The 14,471-nt window shown below is 64.7% G+C and overlaps 2 protein-coding genes across 3 annotated transcripts; both read right to left on the bottom strand.

The window, feature by feature from the left end:
* Positions 1-46: 46 nt before the first annotated feature.
* Positions 47-6,015, bottom strand: TBXA2R (thromboxane A2 receptor). The gene is made up of 3 exons (XM_068997161.1): positions 5,946-6,015; positions 893-1,802; positions 47-461 (listed from the first exon to the last, which is right to left on the bottom strand). Exons 2-3 carry the CDS (start codon positions 1,697-1,699, stop codon positions 210-212), a joined length of 1,059 nt encoding a protein of 352 aa, XP_068853262.1. The 5' UTR covers positions 1,700-1,802; positions 5,946-6,015; the 3' UTR covers positions 47-209.
* A 2,858-nt stretch (positions 6,016-8,873) lies between these two features.
* On the bottom strand, positions 8,874-14,444 carry CACTIN (cactin, spliceosome C complex subunit). 2 transcript variants are annotated; one of them, XM_068997288.1, is made up of 10 exons: positions 14,186-14,444; positions 13,324-13,813; positions 12,376-12,471; positions 11,773-11,918; positions 11,513-11,675; positions 11,284-11,401; positions 10,857-11,049; positions 10,406-10,528; positions 9,993-10,285; positions 8,874-9,554 (listed from the first exon to the last, which is right to left on the bottom strand). In XM_068997288.1, the coding sequence occupies exons 1-10, from the start codon at positions 14,422-14,424 to the stop codon at positions 9,064-9,066; spliced, it is 2,352 nt and encodes a 783-aa protein (XP_068853389.1). In that variant the 5' UTR covers positions 14,425-14,444; the 3' UTR covers positions 8,874-9,063. The 2 variants fall into 2 exon arrangements, with proteins under 2 accessions (XP_068853389.1, XP_068853390.1); XM_068997289.1 differs by having other exon boundaries at positions 9,993-10,261.
* Between the last annotated feature and the right edge of the window lie 27 nt (positions 14,445-14,471).

Here is a 14,471-nt window from a genome sequence, read left to right as displayed (position 1 = left end):
GCCCCCCCGGGTGGTCACCTCCAGTGGGCACCAAGAGCTGCACGAGCTGTGCTTTATTGGGGACGGGGAGGGGGAAGCAGCCCTGTGCCCCCTGACACCGAGCCCTTGGGTATCGAGCTCAGGGGGCAGGGAAAGCCCCTGGATGCGGGTGCTGAGGATCCATCAGGGATGGGATGTGTCCCCCTGCCCAGTGCCCATCCCCAGGGCTGCTACTGCAGGACAGAGCCAGCGGTGAGCTTGCGGGGCAGGGAGGGGGTGAGGGAGACGATGGAAGGCCGGGGGTGCAGCCGGGGGTACACGCGCTGCAGCACGGCCCGGCGGAACAGGATGTAGACCCAGGGGTCCAGGATCTGGTTCCAGGTGACCATGCGGATGTAGATCAGCAGCATCTCCTGCGTGTCCGTGGGCAGCACCTGTGCCTGGCCAGGCAGGTGCTGCAGGACCACCTGGACTATGAAGATCTGGGGGGAAAAGGGGACAAAGTGTCAGTGGAGGATCCATGAGCTGCGCCAGGGTGGGGAAGTGGTGAAGGTCGAGGCACTGAGCCCCTTGGAGGAGTCCTGGGCTGGTTTGGGGCACTGGGGAGCACCTGCTCTGCCTGTCAGCAGGGGCCAACTTGGGGTGTAGAGAGGTGGCAGGGGGACACCGGCAGGGGAGGTCTTACCAAGGGGACACCCCCAGACCTGGGACATCACCAGCAGGGACATGGAGGGGACACACTGAAAGTTGGGACCTCACTGTGACGGGTGGGGGGACACCAGGAGGGACATGGAGGGAGAGTGAGGGGAACACACCAAGACTGAGGCCCCACAACGAGGAACAGGGGGGGACATGAAGATCCAGGAGGGCCATGGAGGGGTGGTGATGGGGCACACCAGGACAGAGGCCTCACCAGGAGGGGCATCCAGCAGATGGTGGCGATAATCATGATGCCCACGAGCTGCACCATCATCTCCACCTCGCTGTCACGGCGCCGCTGCACCGACTCGCGATCGTGGTAGACACGGCAGAGTGTGACCACGCTGACGGTGTTGAGGATGAAGGAGAGCAGCACAGAGAGGATGCCCAGCAGCGCGAAGAGCAGGCAGAAGACGACGTCGCCGGTGTCAGGCAGGAGGGTGAGGAAGCACCAGGAACCAGGGAACTGCAGCGTGTACCGGCCCAGCCCCAACACCGGCAGCAGTCCCAGTGAGCAGGAGAAGCCCCACACCAGCCCCACGATGGCCCAGGCGCGGCGCTTGGAGAGGCTGGTGGAGCGGGAGAAGGGGCGGTTGATGCCCAAGAACCGCTCCCCGGCCATGGTGGCCCCCAGCAGCAGCGGGCACTGCCCGAAGAAGACCATGGAGAAGCCGAGGAAGTTGCAGAGGTGGCAGCCAGGGTCCACCTTGGCCCAGGAGAACCGGGTGAAGTGGTAGGGGATGATGACTGAGGCTGTCACCAGCAGTCCCATGAAGTCTGTGACCACGAGCCCACAGAGGAAGATGAGGAAGGAGGAGCGGGCCTGGCTGGAGAGCTTGCGGGAGGAGCTGACCAGGACGCAGAGGGCAAAGAGGTTGGAACTGAGGCCGATGAGGCCGAAGGCTGTGGAGAACCAGGGCGAGGCGATGCTGTTCTGTGCACTGGCACGGCCATCGCTGGCATTGAACGCCCCAAAGCACGAGTCCGCCTGCCCGGCTGTGCTGCTGTTGGGGGGCTCCATGTCCCACACCCCCTCCTGCTCCTTCCAGCAGCCTCAGGCACCCTTCTGGCTCTCCTCCATAGCCAGAGCCCCCTGCTGCTGCCGGCACCAATCCCGCCTTGCCCTGCAGGGGGAACAGAGGGAATTTAGGCTAAGCCCACCCATCACCCACCCTGAGCCTACAGATGGGGTCCTCCAGGGGCTGTGGAGCGGGACACTGCGCTGGAACCCCAGCCCATGGAGAGGGACACCAGGGCGGGACCTGGCTCGTGCCGGCTCCAGGCGCAGCTGCAGTGGAGGCCAAGGGCTGCAGCCCTGCAGCTGCCGGGATTAACTGTCCCCAGCCGCGAGCCACATGGGGCTGCAGCCACGAGGCATTGACAGCTGGGCTCCCTCCTGCCCCGGGGGCACATAGCCAGAGATCCCTGGGCCATCACCCTCCATCACGGTGGGGGACACACTCTGAAGGATGCAGGCACAGGGTGGCTGCACCAGGGCATGATCCTGACGCTCTGCCTATCCCTGAGCTCAATGTGGAGATGTCCCATTCCTCCAGTGTGCTGGGGGAAGCTGAGGTACATGTTTGAGGCTGTGCTACAACCCTGGCACCGCTGCCAAACCACAGCCAGTGCGGGTGACAGACCCACTCTGCCCTCCTGGCATCCCCTGCAGTGGGAGCTGTGCGTTTGTCACCAGGACAGTGGCTGTGACAGGGTGTGACAGGGATGGCTGTGGCGGTAGACAGCCCGCTTAGTGCCACTCTGCCTCACTTGGGCCGGGAAGCAGCTGGGAATCATAGAATCATGGGATATCCTGTGGGAATGGACCCACAAGGTTTGTCAAGTCCAGCTCCTGGTCCTACATAGCCCTCCACTGCTAATTAGTCCAGGCTGCAAATGAGATGATGTGGGACAGGACAGAGACATGGCAACAGTGGGGGCTGGACAACCTGGGGACACAGATGCCTGCAGGGAGCTGACCCCTCCTCTCCTCCTGGGACCCATTTCTCCAGACTGTGGATGTTCTTGCCACACCACCTGCCTCAGCCCACCCTTCTGGCTGACACAGTCCTCAGCCCAGTGGCCCCAGTAGAATGCCCAGTGGGATGCCCAGCTCCACCCCAACCAGCCCCTCCCTCGTGCAGGGTGGCACTGCCACCTGTCCTTCATCCCCAAGTCAAACCTCAGACCAGCCCTGATCATTGCCAATCCTGGCCGTTGGTCCATCACTGGCCTGGCTCTGGGTCCCCGTGTCCCAAGCAAGCCCCGTGCCGTGTCCCTCACCCAGACACCCCTCGGCCGCCAGCCCCTGTCCGGCCGGGGGTGCGAGGGTGGCCGCAGGGCCGGGAGCCACCGCGCACACCCGAGCCACGCGCCGATCCCACAGCCCGGCCGGGCTGGGATGGGGCCAAGCATTGCGACATCCTCTGGGGCCTCACCCCGGCCGCACGTGGGGCTGGGGGTGCCGGCACCCACCCAGCGCGGCAGCGCCCTGCCCGTGCCCTGCCCCGGCTGTGCCTCGGGACCCGCAGCCCTGGGCAGCGGCGAAGGGGCCAGGGGTGGTGGTGGCGGCTCGTCCCCATCTCTCTCCTGTCCTGGTGTGGGGGGCTGGCAGAATGTGGTGGTGAATCACTGCGAGGGTGGGCCAGGCTTTTTCCATGAGCCAAGAGTGAAAACTTGCGGTTGTTTGTTCTCACTGCTCCCCGAGGGACCGCGGCAGCCCCAGAGGCGTCGGCCCTGCAGACACGTGGTGAGGCCTCGGCACGACTTTCTAAGACCCTGAGGAGTCACCAGCCTTTCCCACGTCCTCTGGGAGGTGACAAAGTCACCCCTGCCCCACAGTGATGCCAGGCGAGCACCTGGTGTGCCAGTCCCACTCCAGCTGTCCCTTGCCATGTACCCGCCCACACTGCCAGGGTGCTGTCCCCAAACATGTTTCCCTTGTCCCAGGGTGCTCCCTCTCCTCACTGGGGTTCAGGTGATGCTGCCCTGCTGTCCCTGTTACCTGGGGACTCACAGCCACAGTGTCCAGCGGGGGGGTCTCCCTGCGGTGGTACCGTGGCCAGGCAAGGAGGCACCAGCCCCAGAAGCTCCAAATCTCACCATTACCTACATCCCCTCCCTGTCCTCCCTTCACCTCCTGCCCCGACACAACCACAACCTGGACCCTCATCCACTGCCCACTGTGGCCTGGACAGGGACCCCGGAGGCTCGGAGGACTCTGAGCTGGGCTCAGGCCCCCTGTGCAGAGCTGCCTCGGCCAGGCACAGCATTTAGAGGAAATCAAATATTTACAGCCACTTAGCAGCTGCAGGGCTGGGAGCGAGGGAACCCCTGCTGTGCCAGAACACACCAGTGGTGCCTCCGGGAAGGGGCTCATGTGGGGGTCGGGGTCCCCACTCGCCATTTTCCCCTCATCAGGGGCAGCCACTGCAGGAGGATGGACATGTGGGGACATGTGGGGACAGCAGGTCCTGCAGAAGAGAAATCCTGAGCCCAGGGACTGTCCCCACCAACCCCTTGCGCTCAGGTTTGGGGTTCTGGACCCAGCAAAATGGAGATCCCATGCGAGCAAGGGTTTGGCGAGGGGTGCAGGGGTAAAATCCTGGAGGAGAGGAGCTAGCTTTGAAATGTTCTGCTGGAGGCTGTGAGGCACTGGCAGTGGGGTGTGGGGGGCTGGTGCAGGCACTAATGCCCTGCCTCTGCTGGGTACTGCTTCCTGCCCTGGCCACATCCGAGAGCAGCGAGGGAAAGGCAGATGGGGAGTGCGGGAGGCTGCTCCTTATCAGCGTCTGCCCCAGCCTGCTGCTTCCCCAGGCTTCCCCGGGCAGGACTGGGCATGGGGCCTGTACAGGGCTTGCAAGGCCAGGCCAGGGTGGGAGCTGGAAGGGGAGAGGGCACCACACACCTGCAAAGGGACCCCAAAACCAGACAGCAGTAACTCCCCTCACACCCCGTGTGCACCCTCGACCTGGGATCTGCCACTGGACATGGTGTTGAGCCACAGGGCAGCTGTGCAGAAGATGCTGCAGGGTATTTGCATTTATCCCTTGCGTGGCCACTCTCTGCTTGCTGGACCTCTCCAGGACAGTGACTTTCCCTGCATGATCCCTTCTGCCTCCGCAGCCTGATGCCCCTGCTACAGGTGGTCCCACGGGACACTGTGTCACCTGTCAGGGATGGATGTGCTCCCACTGCCACCCCCCTCCAGGTTGGGGCCCTGGGGCATCAAATCGGGTCGAGGTCATCAGCTGGGACAGGAAAGGTCACGGGGATGAGGACTTGTCAGGGCATCAGTGTTCCTCCCTGGCCCCACAACCATCACAAGGACCTGCTGCTGAAGAAGTTGGTCTGGCCTGGAGCAGGGACATCCCTCGGACACCCAGGACAGAGGACATCCCAGGGAAGCAGTGACACACAGGATGGTCCCTGCCAGGCGCGTCCTCGCCTGTCCCTGCTGTGACCCAGGGCTGACTGGGACACAACTGGCACCAACCCCATTCCAATCTCCAGAGCCCGGAGCCGAGCAGGCGGTGGCTGGAGGATCAGCCTGGGTGCCCTGGAGTGCAGAAGCCGGGACTCGGCAGCCCGGGGGCACCAGGGCCCCCCGCCCCACCGCTGCCCCCGCCCGCAGCGTCGCGGCATCTCGAGGGCTTCAAGGCTGCTGAGCCGCCCACTCCGACAGCCCGAAATAGACCCTTCCTTTCCCGGCCCTTTCCTGAGCCTTTCCTGGTCCTTCTCCGGCTCTTCCCAGAGGAGCCAGCGGCACATGGGGGCGGGGGGGATCCGTCCCGGCGGGGGAGCCCCGAAAGCAAATCCTGGTTCCGATGGACAGACACACAGTGGGGGGAGCAGGGGCACCACGTGTCCGTCCCTCACCATGGGGTGCCCGCTTCTCCTCCCCCGAAACGCACCCGATCCCCGGGCTTGTGTGCGAACCCGGCGGCGGAGCCGCCTGCGAGCGCCCCGAGAGCCCTGGGAGCTCCTGGAGCCCCGACCGTCCTACACAGCCCCCAGAGCCCCGCACAGCCCCTCCGTTCGTCCCAGCCTTGCGGTCTGTCCGCCCATCCCAGTCTCTGTCCGCCCATCCCAGTCTCTGTCCGTCCATCCCAGTCTCTGTCTGCCCATCCCAGTCTCTGTCCGTCCATCCCGGTCTCTCTGTCCGTCCATCCCAGCCTTCTGGGCTCTTTGTCCTTCACAGCCCCCTTGGCCGCGTATCTCTCGCCCCCCCTCCAACGCTTCCCTCCCCACGCAGACCCGAGCCCTACCTCGCTGCCGGCGGGACCCACGCGGCTCGGCTCTGCTCAGCCCTGCTCTGCTCAGTCCGGCCCGGCTCAGCTCGGCTCGGCTCAGCCCGGCTCGGCTCAGCCCCGCGGCGGGGCGGGGGAAGGGCCGGGCTCGCCGCGCCCCCGGAACCGGCCTTGTCTCTCTCCGCTCCCTCCCCGCTCGGGACGGGGCTCCAGGCGGGGGTCGCCCCCCGGCCCCGTCGCCCCCCGCCCGGGCAGCGCCCCGGCGACCCCACAGCGTCCCTCCGGCGCAGCCCCCCCGGTGCCGGCGCACAAAGCCCCGTCCGCCGGCGGCACCCGCGGCTGAGTCCGTCTCGGCGCTGGGCTCCTGCCCCGTTACTCACTTGTTTACCCGAGCGGGCTTGAGGCGGGGGGGGTCCGGCCGTGCCGCCCCTCCAGCGGGACCCGGGCCGGCGCTGCGGTGGAGTCCGCCAGAGGGGGGGTCCCCGCCGAGCCCCGCAGTGACCCCGGGACCCGAGAAAGGAGAGGCAGCTGCGGCTCCGAGCACTGGGGTGGCCGAGGGCCGGGGTCCCTGGGTGCCGTCCCTGCCCTGGGGGGATTCGCCTCCCGGGGGTTTTCCCGGCCCGGCAGCTCCGAGCTGTCGCTGCGCTGTCCAAACCCGAGAGCAGCTGGGCTGGCACGTCCCCAGGCAGTGTTCCCTCCCATGGTCTCATGGCCTCCGTTGCTGCTCCTCGTGCTCCGCCGAGGAGGGCAGAGCTCGGCTCTGGCCGCGGCGTCTCCATCAGCTCCGAAATGCTGGGAGCGCCTGAGGCCACGGGGGACGCGGGGACATCCCGAGCACCCAGCATCCCGTCAAAGCAAGCAGGGGGCACAGTGGCTCGGCGCTCGGGTGGATGCCCAGGCAGGTTTTCCTTGCACTGGCTCGGCAGTGCAGGGGCTGCAGAGCCCATCACCCCGCTATCCCTTGGTTTGGAGCAAAGATTGTCACAGCGAAAGCCCGGGAGGAAGGCAGGGCCAGCTCGCAGAGCTGGATGGCGGCTGGCCCTGTGTGCCGGGGGCAGGAGTGGCCCCACCGCCGGCGAAACGCGCGGGGCTCGGCAGCCGCTGCTGTCCCGGGTGGGGCCGGGGTGTGCCCGGGAGCGGCTGCGCTCACAGGGGATGGGGCACGAGGCAGCTCCACCGACTGCCCCGCCCGGGCAGGAACCGGCCGAGCCGCTGTGTCCCCCTGCCCGGCTCAGGGCTGCGCCGTGGCAGCTTCCCCCGGAACGTAGGGGAGATGTGGACAGGAGCACGGAGAGCAGCCAGGTCAGGGAAAAGCCGTCAGGGGCTTCAGCCGGATCCAGTCCCTGCTCTGGCCCCGGCCCATGCCCAGAGGCTGCAGCAGCTCCCGGGAGCTCAGGCTCCTGTGCCTGCTCAGTGACCTCACCCAGGGCCTGGAGCGCAGGGAAATGCAGTGCTGGGAAGAGGACACGAACCCTGTTCAGGCTGGAGAGACAGTGGGACGTTTCTGGGGGAATTCCCCCACCTCTGTGTATGCCCAGGAAGGAAAGGGACAGGCTGTGGGGAGGGAGGCTCTGCCTGGCAGCTGGGCTGGGAGGGCACCAATCACCAGCTCTGGGGTTTGGGTTTTTGTCCCGGTTTCCTCCTGCCTTCACTCACTTCCTGTGCTGAGCCCTGAAACCCCTCTGCACAGGCAGCAGCTGGAAATAACTCACAGGAAGGAGAGGCCAGGGAATGTGTCCGGTGCAGCTGCTGGCCCTGGGGATGTCTGGCAGGATGGGGAGGGGGCACCCCCAGCAGGGCCAAGGCAGTCGGGGTCCCCCACCCCCATCTGAAGCAGGCCAAGCTCCACAAGTGGAGGTGGCCAGGGCAGGCATGGGAGGCTCCTGAGCACCAGCTCCCATGGTGGCTGTGGGGCTGGATCCTGCCAGCGGAGCCAGGAGCAGGACAAGACAACTTTCCTGAGCCATGGGGCAGCCCCCAAGCACCGGAAGGGTCACACAGTAGGGTTGGCTCTGCCCTAGTGCTGCGGGACCTGGGCAGCCCCCTAAGTCTCTGCACCATGGGCCTGCACTGGGGAGAGGGCAGATGCAGGTAGGAAACGGCCTCTCAGTGAAGCCAGGGCAGAGGTTTCCTGCACCCCTGGGCACTCCTCACCAGCACCCTGTCCTCCCTGCCTGCACGGGGACAGCCCGGGGTTTGGGGGCTTGTGGGGATGGAGCCATGTGGGGTGATCCCCAGAGGAGTGTGGCTGGGCCCATGGTCATCATCTGCTCAACCCTGAAGTGCCCCTCAGGTGCCCAAAACTCATCTGAACATCACTAGAGGCCCTCGGGAACCCCCACTTCATCAACAGGGCGCTGGGGAGTGGAGCTGATTCTTGTCCAGGGCAGGGAGAGCCTCACAGGCATGGTGTGGGAGGGACTGCAGGCTCTGGAATCCGGATTTTCCCCTGTAAGGAAATATCCCAACCAGCATCCCTCTCCTCCGCTCCGCCAGAGCCAGCGCCTGGCAGCCACTAAAGCCTCCCATGCCACAGCCAGGACTGAGGGATGTGGCGGCACTCCCAGGCTGGGGAAGCCAGATCCCAAGGGAGGACGTGCCAGGAATGGGGCCCGGGAGAGGGGCCCCTCTATGAAGCAGGACCCAGGGCAGTGCTGGACTGGTGAAGCCAAGGGCCCTGTGACTCCAGCTGGGGAGCAGCAGCTGGACTGGTCTGCCACTGGTAAGGGGAGGTGGTGGGAGTGGGAGAGGGCTGGAGCGGGGCAAGGGAGAGCATGGGGCTGACTCTGTGGGGATGGGGCAACAGACCCTGGAGACACAGGGGTGAGGACACCCCACCCCAAGCACTACCCAGTCCTCAGGGGAGTTCCCAACGCTGGCCGTGTGGTACTGGCTGGTGATGTCATGCAGGAGCAGGGGGGGTGCCCACGCTCAGGATCTCATGGCTAAAACAAACCTTATTTTATTTATACCAAAGTCTCAGGGTCCTTCATGATAAATGCAAGGACAGGGAAAAGCCTCAGGAACATGCCCAGTGCTGAGCCAGGCCTTGGGGATATCCATGGAACAGTGTCTGTGCTGTGGGATGAGACCCCCGGCCACCTCTGGCAGGTGTCTGAGGGCGCTGAGCAGCCCCTCACCGGCGGTAACGGTAACGCTTGAAGTGGAACCAGAGCTGGAAGATGCCGTTGGCAAACTGGCAGCGGAAGCCGTGGCGGTGGGAATACTCCCACTCCCTGTTGACGATCTTGAAGGCTATGTCCTCGTAGGGGGGCCCCGCGTGGAAGCGCAGGATGGCAAAGTCCTTGTTGTCCTGGCAAGCCTCCAGGAAGTACTCGGGCGTCGAGCGCTTGTCGATGAGGTCGGGGTAGAAGATGTTGAACTTGTAGCCCTGCACGATCTTGGGGGGGGGGTTGTCGAAGTCATAGTGGGTCTGGTTGTACTTGTTCCACTCGAAGCCCGTGTGCACACGGTTGAAGAAGCGGGGCTTGCGTGGCCGGTACTTGTCAGCCCACAGATAGGCCTTGCCCGTGAGCGGCATCTCCACGCTGAACTGCGCCTCGTCCGCGCCCATGCCCTCCTTGGCCTTACGGAAGAAGATGTCGTCGGTGCTCTCGGAAGCATCACCTATAGAGGGAGAGGTGACATCACGTTCTGCAGTGCCAGCCAGGCCTGGGCCATGTAACACTGCTCCAGGCATGCAGAGAGAAGGAGCTGCTGGGTAGAGGATGCAGAACTGGACATGGGAATGCACGTGCTGCCCAGTGGGTTCTGAGTGAGCACTGGGCTGAGCTGGGCTGGAAAACTCAACCAAACCAACCTCGTGCCTGTCTGCACCCACACACCTTGGTGGTACTGAGGCAGGTCCCCCAGAGGCACCCTGAGCACCATCTCCCTGCTCCTGCCCAGGCAACAGTGCCCTTTGCTCCAGGAGCATCCCTCTGCCAGGTCAGCTCTGGGTGCCTGCTGCAGATCCAGCTCTTGCCCTTTCCTGAGGGCAGTGTCCCCTCCAGCCCTGCACCCCGAATCACTGCACGCTCTCCATGGCGAGCAGGCTGCACTCACCTGTCACCTGGAGCTGCTGGCGCAGGAGCAGCAGCCGGTGCGTGTCCTCCTCAGCCTCCAGCACGTGGGCATCGAAGGGCAGCTCGTTGGGGCCCAGCAGCCGGGGGCTGTACTTGCCCGCGTCGTAATCATCCAGGCTCTGCTGGATCAGATCCTCCTCCATCAACACGGCCTCCCCCTCCGCCTCTCCCTTGGCCTCCGTGTCCTGCTCTGCCTCTGGCTCTGACGATGGCCCTGGCTGTGCCTCAAGGCTCTCCTCGGGATCCAGCCTGCATGGAAGGGAGAAGAGAGGACTGGGACGGGGATGGTACCCTCGTTCTCTGCTCACCTGGGCTCTGCCTCGGGAAGGGTAGGGGCACAAAGCTGCCTTTCTGCCCGGGGTGCCCCAGGGACAGGCCCAGGTGGCTGCTCACCTGTCACTGGGGGAGGCCGGCTCCCTCTTGATGATGGGGAAGAGTGGCTCACTCTCCACACCCTGCTCCTGCTTCAGCTTGTACAGCTTCTGACGCAGCACGTCCTGGTGCCGCTCCCGCAACCTGAGAGAGGAGAGGAGCTGTTGGGTCCCACTCAGCAGAACCACCTCACTCCCACTGCCCAAAGCTGTGACACCCACCTCCGTAGGCAGAAACCTGATGGGCTTGGATGGTTTTGGGCTGAATAAGCCCCAGTTCAGTTCCCTCTTAGAGACCTCACTAAACATCACCACTCCAGAAGGGGCTGGATGTCCAGCCCTGCTCCCCTCTTGGAAATCAGCCATTTCACAAAAGGCAGAACACCCTCCCCCACTCCCTCCACCACCTGGGTTTGTGCCTCCCCAGCTCTGCCCACGGCAGGGGCTGCACTGCCCCCACTCTCTGCTCTCACCTGGCCCGAGCCATGTAAGCCTTCAGCTGCTGCAGGAGGCTCTCCCAGTACCCGATGTCCAGGTTGGGCCCTCCTGCCCGGATCTTGCTCTCGATGCCCTGGTACAGAGCTTGCAGCTGGTTGTACGTCTTCCCCTTGAACACGGACTGCACATCTGAGCTCACCGAGGCGTTGACGCCGTCCCGACGCTCCCCTGGACAGGTGAGGGCAGCCGGTCAGTCTCCAGGCACTTGGCTGCACTCATCCCGGTTCTCCTGACAGCAGGAGGCTGGAGCCCAGCCAGCCAGAGCTGCTGGACCCACAACCTCCATCCAGCAGCTCCAAGAGAGCCCCTCTGAACCTGAGCACACGTGGCAGACCCTGCACCCTACACGACCCACCACTCACAGTCCCTGACACCCACACCAGGCTCTGCTCTCCTGCTCACCTGGTCCTCCTTTCCCAGAGGCCTCCAGCTTGCGGAGCTTGGCTATCTCATCCTCTGTGATGATGGTCATGTCCCTCCAGAAGTCCACATTCTTCCCTTGCTCCAGCTCCATGTACACCTGCAGGCAGGAGACAAACCTGACATCAGGCACCTGCTCCACACCATGGGGAGGAAAGCAGAGCTGGTAGAGAAGCCCTGAGCCCAGGCAGAGGGGCAGCAAAACAGGCACCTGGATGTCTTCCACTAGGTCCTCCATGTCAGAGACGGTCAAGCCGTTCAGGAAGGTGTAAGGCTCGTGCATCTCCACAGCCAGGTCATCGTCCTCTGCACTGATGTACTTGGCCAGAAGATCAATGGGTTTCGCCCTCCCATCCCGAATCCGGATCTTAGACCTGGTGAAGGGAGAGGAACAGAGGGACAGTGGGGGATACAGAGCAGTGCCATCCTCTGCTGCCTGCCAGGCCTGGCTCTGAGCAGCTGCACACTTACCGCAGCTTGGCCTGCTGCAGGTGGAAGTTGTCTTCCTGCTCCTCCCAGGTTTTGAAGTGCTCTGCCTCCTTCTCCCGCTGCAGCATCTCCAGCTCCTGCTCCCGCATGGCTTTTTCCCGCTCCCGCTCCAGGCGCAGCTGTTTCACCTGCCCAGGGTGACAGAGCTGTGAGGCCACTGGGGATGGGCCACTGTGCAGACACCACAGACACCTGCTCAAGGACACAGCCATGACCTGTCCCTGAGTTGCCTTGGCTCCTGCCATCAGCCTGAGCTCCTATAGAGCTGGGAGCCAGCGGGGCCAGGTTGCCTGGGCTCACTGCCAGCCCTGTGGGGGACAGGGGGCACAGGCACGACTGAGTGCCTCAGTGTCGTGACCTGGCATTGTCCTCCTCAGCACCTCCTGAGCTCCTGGGCTCAACCCCAAGGGAAGAGGTTTCTCATCCTGGAATAGCAGAAGCCAGGGTTCTGTGGCCCCCAGAATCCTACAGACTGGACACCCCCAGGAGAAGAAAATGGGGACTTCCCAGTGAGGGATGGAGAGAACCAGGCTGTAGACAGGGCTCTCTGTCAGACAGTGACATGGAGAGGACATCTTATCCCACCTTCTGCAGCTCCAGGCGATTGTCTTCCTGGATTCGCTTGTTCCTCTCCTTCAGATCCTTCTCATCCAGATGGCTGATCCCTTTCTTTTCCAGTGCCTTAAACAGAACAGCCAAGGGAAGCTGTGGAACCCAAGGACCTCCACAGCCCTTCACTGGCCAGCAAATGCTACTACATTCACCTATTTCTGCTGCTCCAGTGAGCTCTGATCCTGTTGAAGGTCCCTAAATCACTCAAACCCTGCTCCTGAAGCCTCTCAGCAAACCCAGACTCAGCCCACATAGCCCACCTGGCCTGGTGAGGCAAGTGCCAGCACAACAGTATCATGGAATCATGGAATGGTTTGGATTAGAAGTGACCTTAAAGATCATTTTGTTCTACTTCCTGCCATGGCAGGGACACCTTCCACTATCCCAGGTTGCTCCAAGACCCGTCCAACCTGGCCTTGGACACTGCCAGGGATCCAGGGGCAGCCACAGCTGCTCTGGGCACCCTGTGCCAGGGCCTCCCCATCCTCACAGCCAAGAATTCTTTCCCCATCTAACCCTGCCCTCTGGCAGTGGGAAGCCGTTCCCCTTCTCCTGCCCCTCAGGGTCCTCATTAAGTCCCTTTCCAGCTCTCCTGGAGCCTCTGTAGCTACCAGAAGGAGCTCTAAGGTCTCCTCAGAGCCTCCTCTTCTCCAGAGAACCTTCTCTTCTCCCTAACCCTAACCCTGAACACCCCAAGCCCTCTGTCATTCCTACAGCAGAAGTGCTGCATTCCCGTTACCATCTCTGTGTCCCTGACCCAGTAAATGCTGCCCAGCACTCAGCCTGTAGCTCCCAGCAGCTCCAAGTCCCTCTCCTGCCCTCGACCCATCTCTTTATCCCACACCCCCGGCTACAGACCCCACCTCAGGCACAGATCCCCCTGCCTGTTCCACCTGGCTGCAGGGACATGGCAGAGCTCACCTTGCTCCAGATGAATGTGCCCAGCAGGTTGTTGTCCCCAAAGGGGTTGTCGGTGTTGGTGTAGCCCATGTACTCCTCGCCCCAGCCCATCTTCTCCCGCTTCTTCCTCTCCTTGGCCTCCTTCTTGGCCAACCTCCGCGCTCGCTTCTCCTCGGGTGTCTCCAAGGCCTTCAGCAGAGCCGCCTGCTTCTTCTTCTCCTCCCTCAGCCTCAGCCGCTCCTGCAGGCTCAGCTGCTGCCCCGGCTCCTCCCGGCCCCGGGGCCGTGGCGGGGAGGGGGAGCTGATGGAGGACACGGAGGACTTGGATCCATCCCTCCGGCGGCGCCGCTCCCGGCTCCGCGCTGCCCTGTCCCGCCCGCGCTCCGGGCTGGAGCCGGAGGAGCGGCCCCGGGACCGTGAGCGCTGCTTCCTCCGGTCCTTACGGTGCCGCTCGCGGCTGCTGCTCCTTTTTTTCTTTTTCCATTTCTGTCTCTCATCGCCAGAGTCCGAGCTGGGGGGGGGGGCACAGCCGGGCTTCAGCGGGAGAAGGCCGCGGCCGTGCCGGGCACGGAGCGGCTCCCCGCCCCAGGTCAGGCCGGCCCGGGCCCGGCGCCACCGGCAGCGCCGAGACAGCGAGGGGTACCTGCGCCCCCAGCCCTGATCGCCCCGAGCCGGTGTCGCGAGCAGCGCTTGGGACCGACCGCCCGGCCCCCCTCTCCCGGCCCCGGCCCTGCCCGAGCCCGGCGGTACCGAGCACCCCTTCCCGTCCCCCGCCGGGCCCGGGCTGGGGACAGCGGCCGGGCCGGGCCGCGCGGGCCCCGGCACACCAGCCCCGCTTCCCCACAGACACGGTGCGGCCGCTCCGGGCCAGCTGCTCACTCACCCCGAGCTCGGCTCCCGGCGTCGGCCCCGACTCCGGCTCTTGCTCCGGCTCCGGCTGCGGTGCCGCCGCCCGCGGCTCCCGGACCGCGAGCGCCCCCGATCCCGCTCCCGCTCCCTTTCCCGCTCCCGCTCCCTTTCCCGGTCCCGCTCCCGATCCCTTTCCCGGTCCCGATCCCTTTCCCGGTCCCTCTCCCGCTCCGAGCGGCCGCCCCGGGCCGGGCTGCGCGACCCGGAGCCCATTGGCAGCGGCGGCTCCGCCCCGGGGCCTCGCGGGGCCTCAGCACACC

Source organism: Aphelocoma coerulescens, chromosome 28 (genome assembly GCF_041296385.1).
Source record: "Aphelocoma coerulescens isolate FSJ_1873_10779 chromosome 28, UR_Acoe_1.0, whole genome shotgun sequence".
Lineage (NCBI taxonomy): Eukaryota > Metazoa > Chordata > Aves > Passeriformes > Corvidae > Aphelocoma > Aphelocoma coerulescens.
Note: the sequence above shows the minus strand (reverse complement) of the source record. Positions and strands in the feature narration are given on the sequence as shown.

Bases quoted from the DNA above. Each gene is read 5' to 3' on its own strand.
- CACTIN (XM_068997288.1), bottom strand. From the start codon at position 14,424: ATGGGCTCCGGGTCGCGCAGCCCGGCCCGGGGCGGCCGCTCGGAGCGG. The intron at 11,676-11,772 runs GTAAGTGTGCAG...TCCCTTCACCAG, and splicing joins CTGCAGCAGGCCAAGCTGCG to GTCTAAGATCCGGATTCGGG. The intron at 11,402-11,512 runs GTGCCTGTTTTG...TCCTGCCTGCAG, and splicing joins ACCTAGTGGAAGACATCCAG to GTGTACATGGAGCTGGAGCA.
- TBXA2R (XM_068997161.1), bottom strand. From the start codon at position 1,699: ATGGAGCCCCCCAACAGCAGCACAGCCGGGCAGGCGGACTCGTGCTTT. The intron at 462-892 runs GTGAGGCCTCTG...TTTTCCCCCCAG, and splicing joins TCTGCTGGATGCCCCTCCTG to ATCTTCATAGTCCAGGTGGT.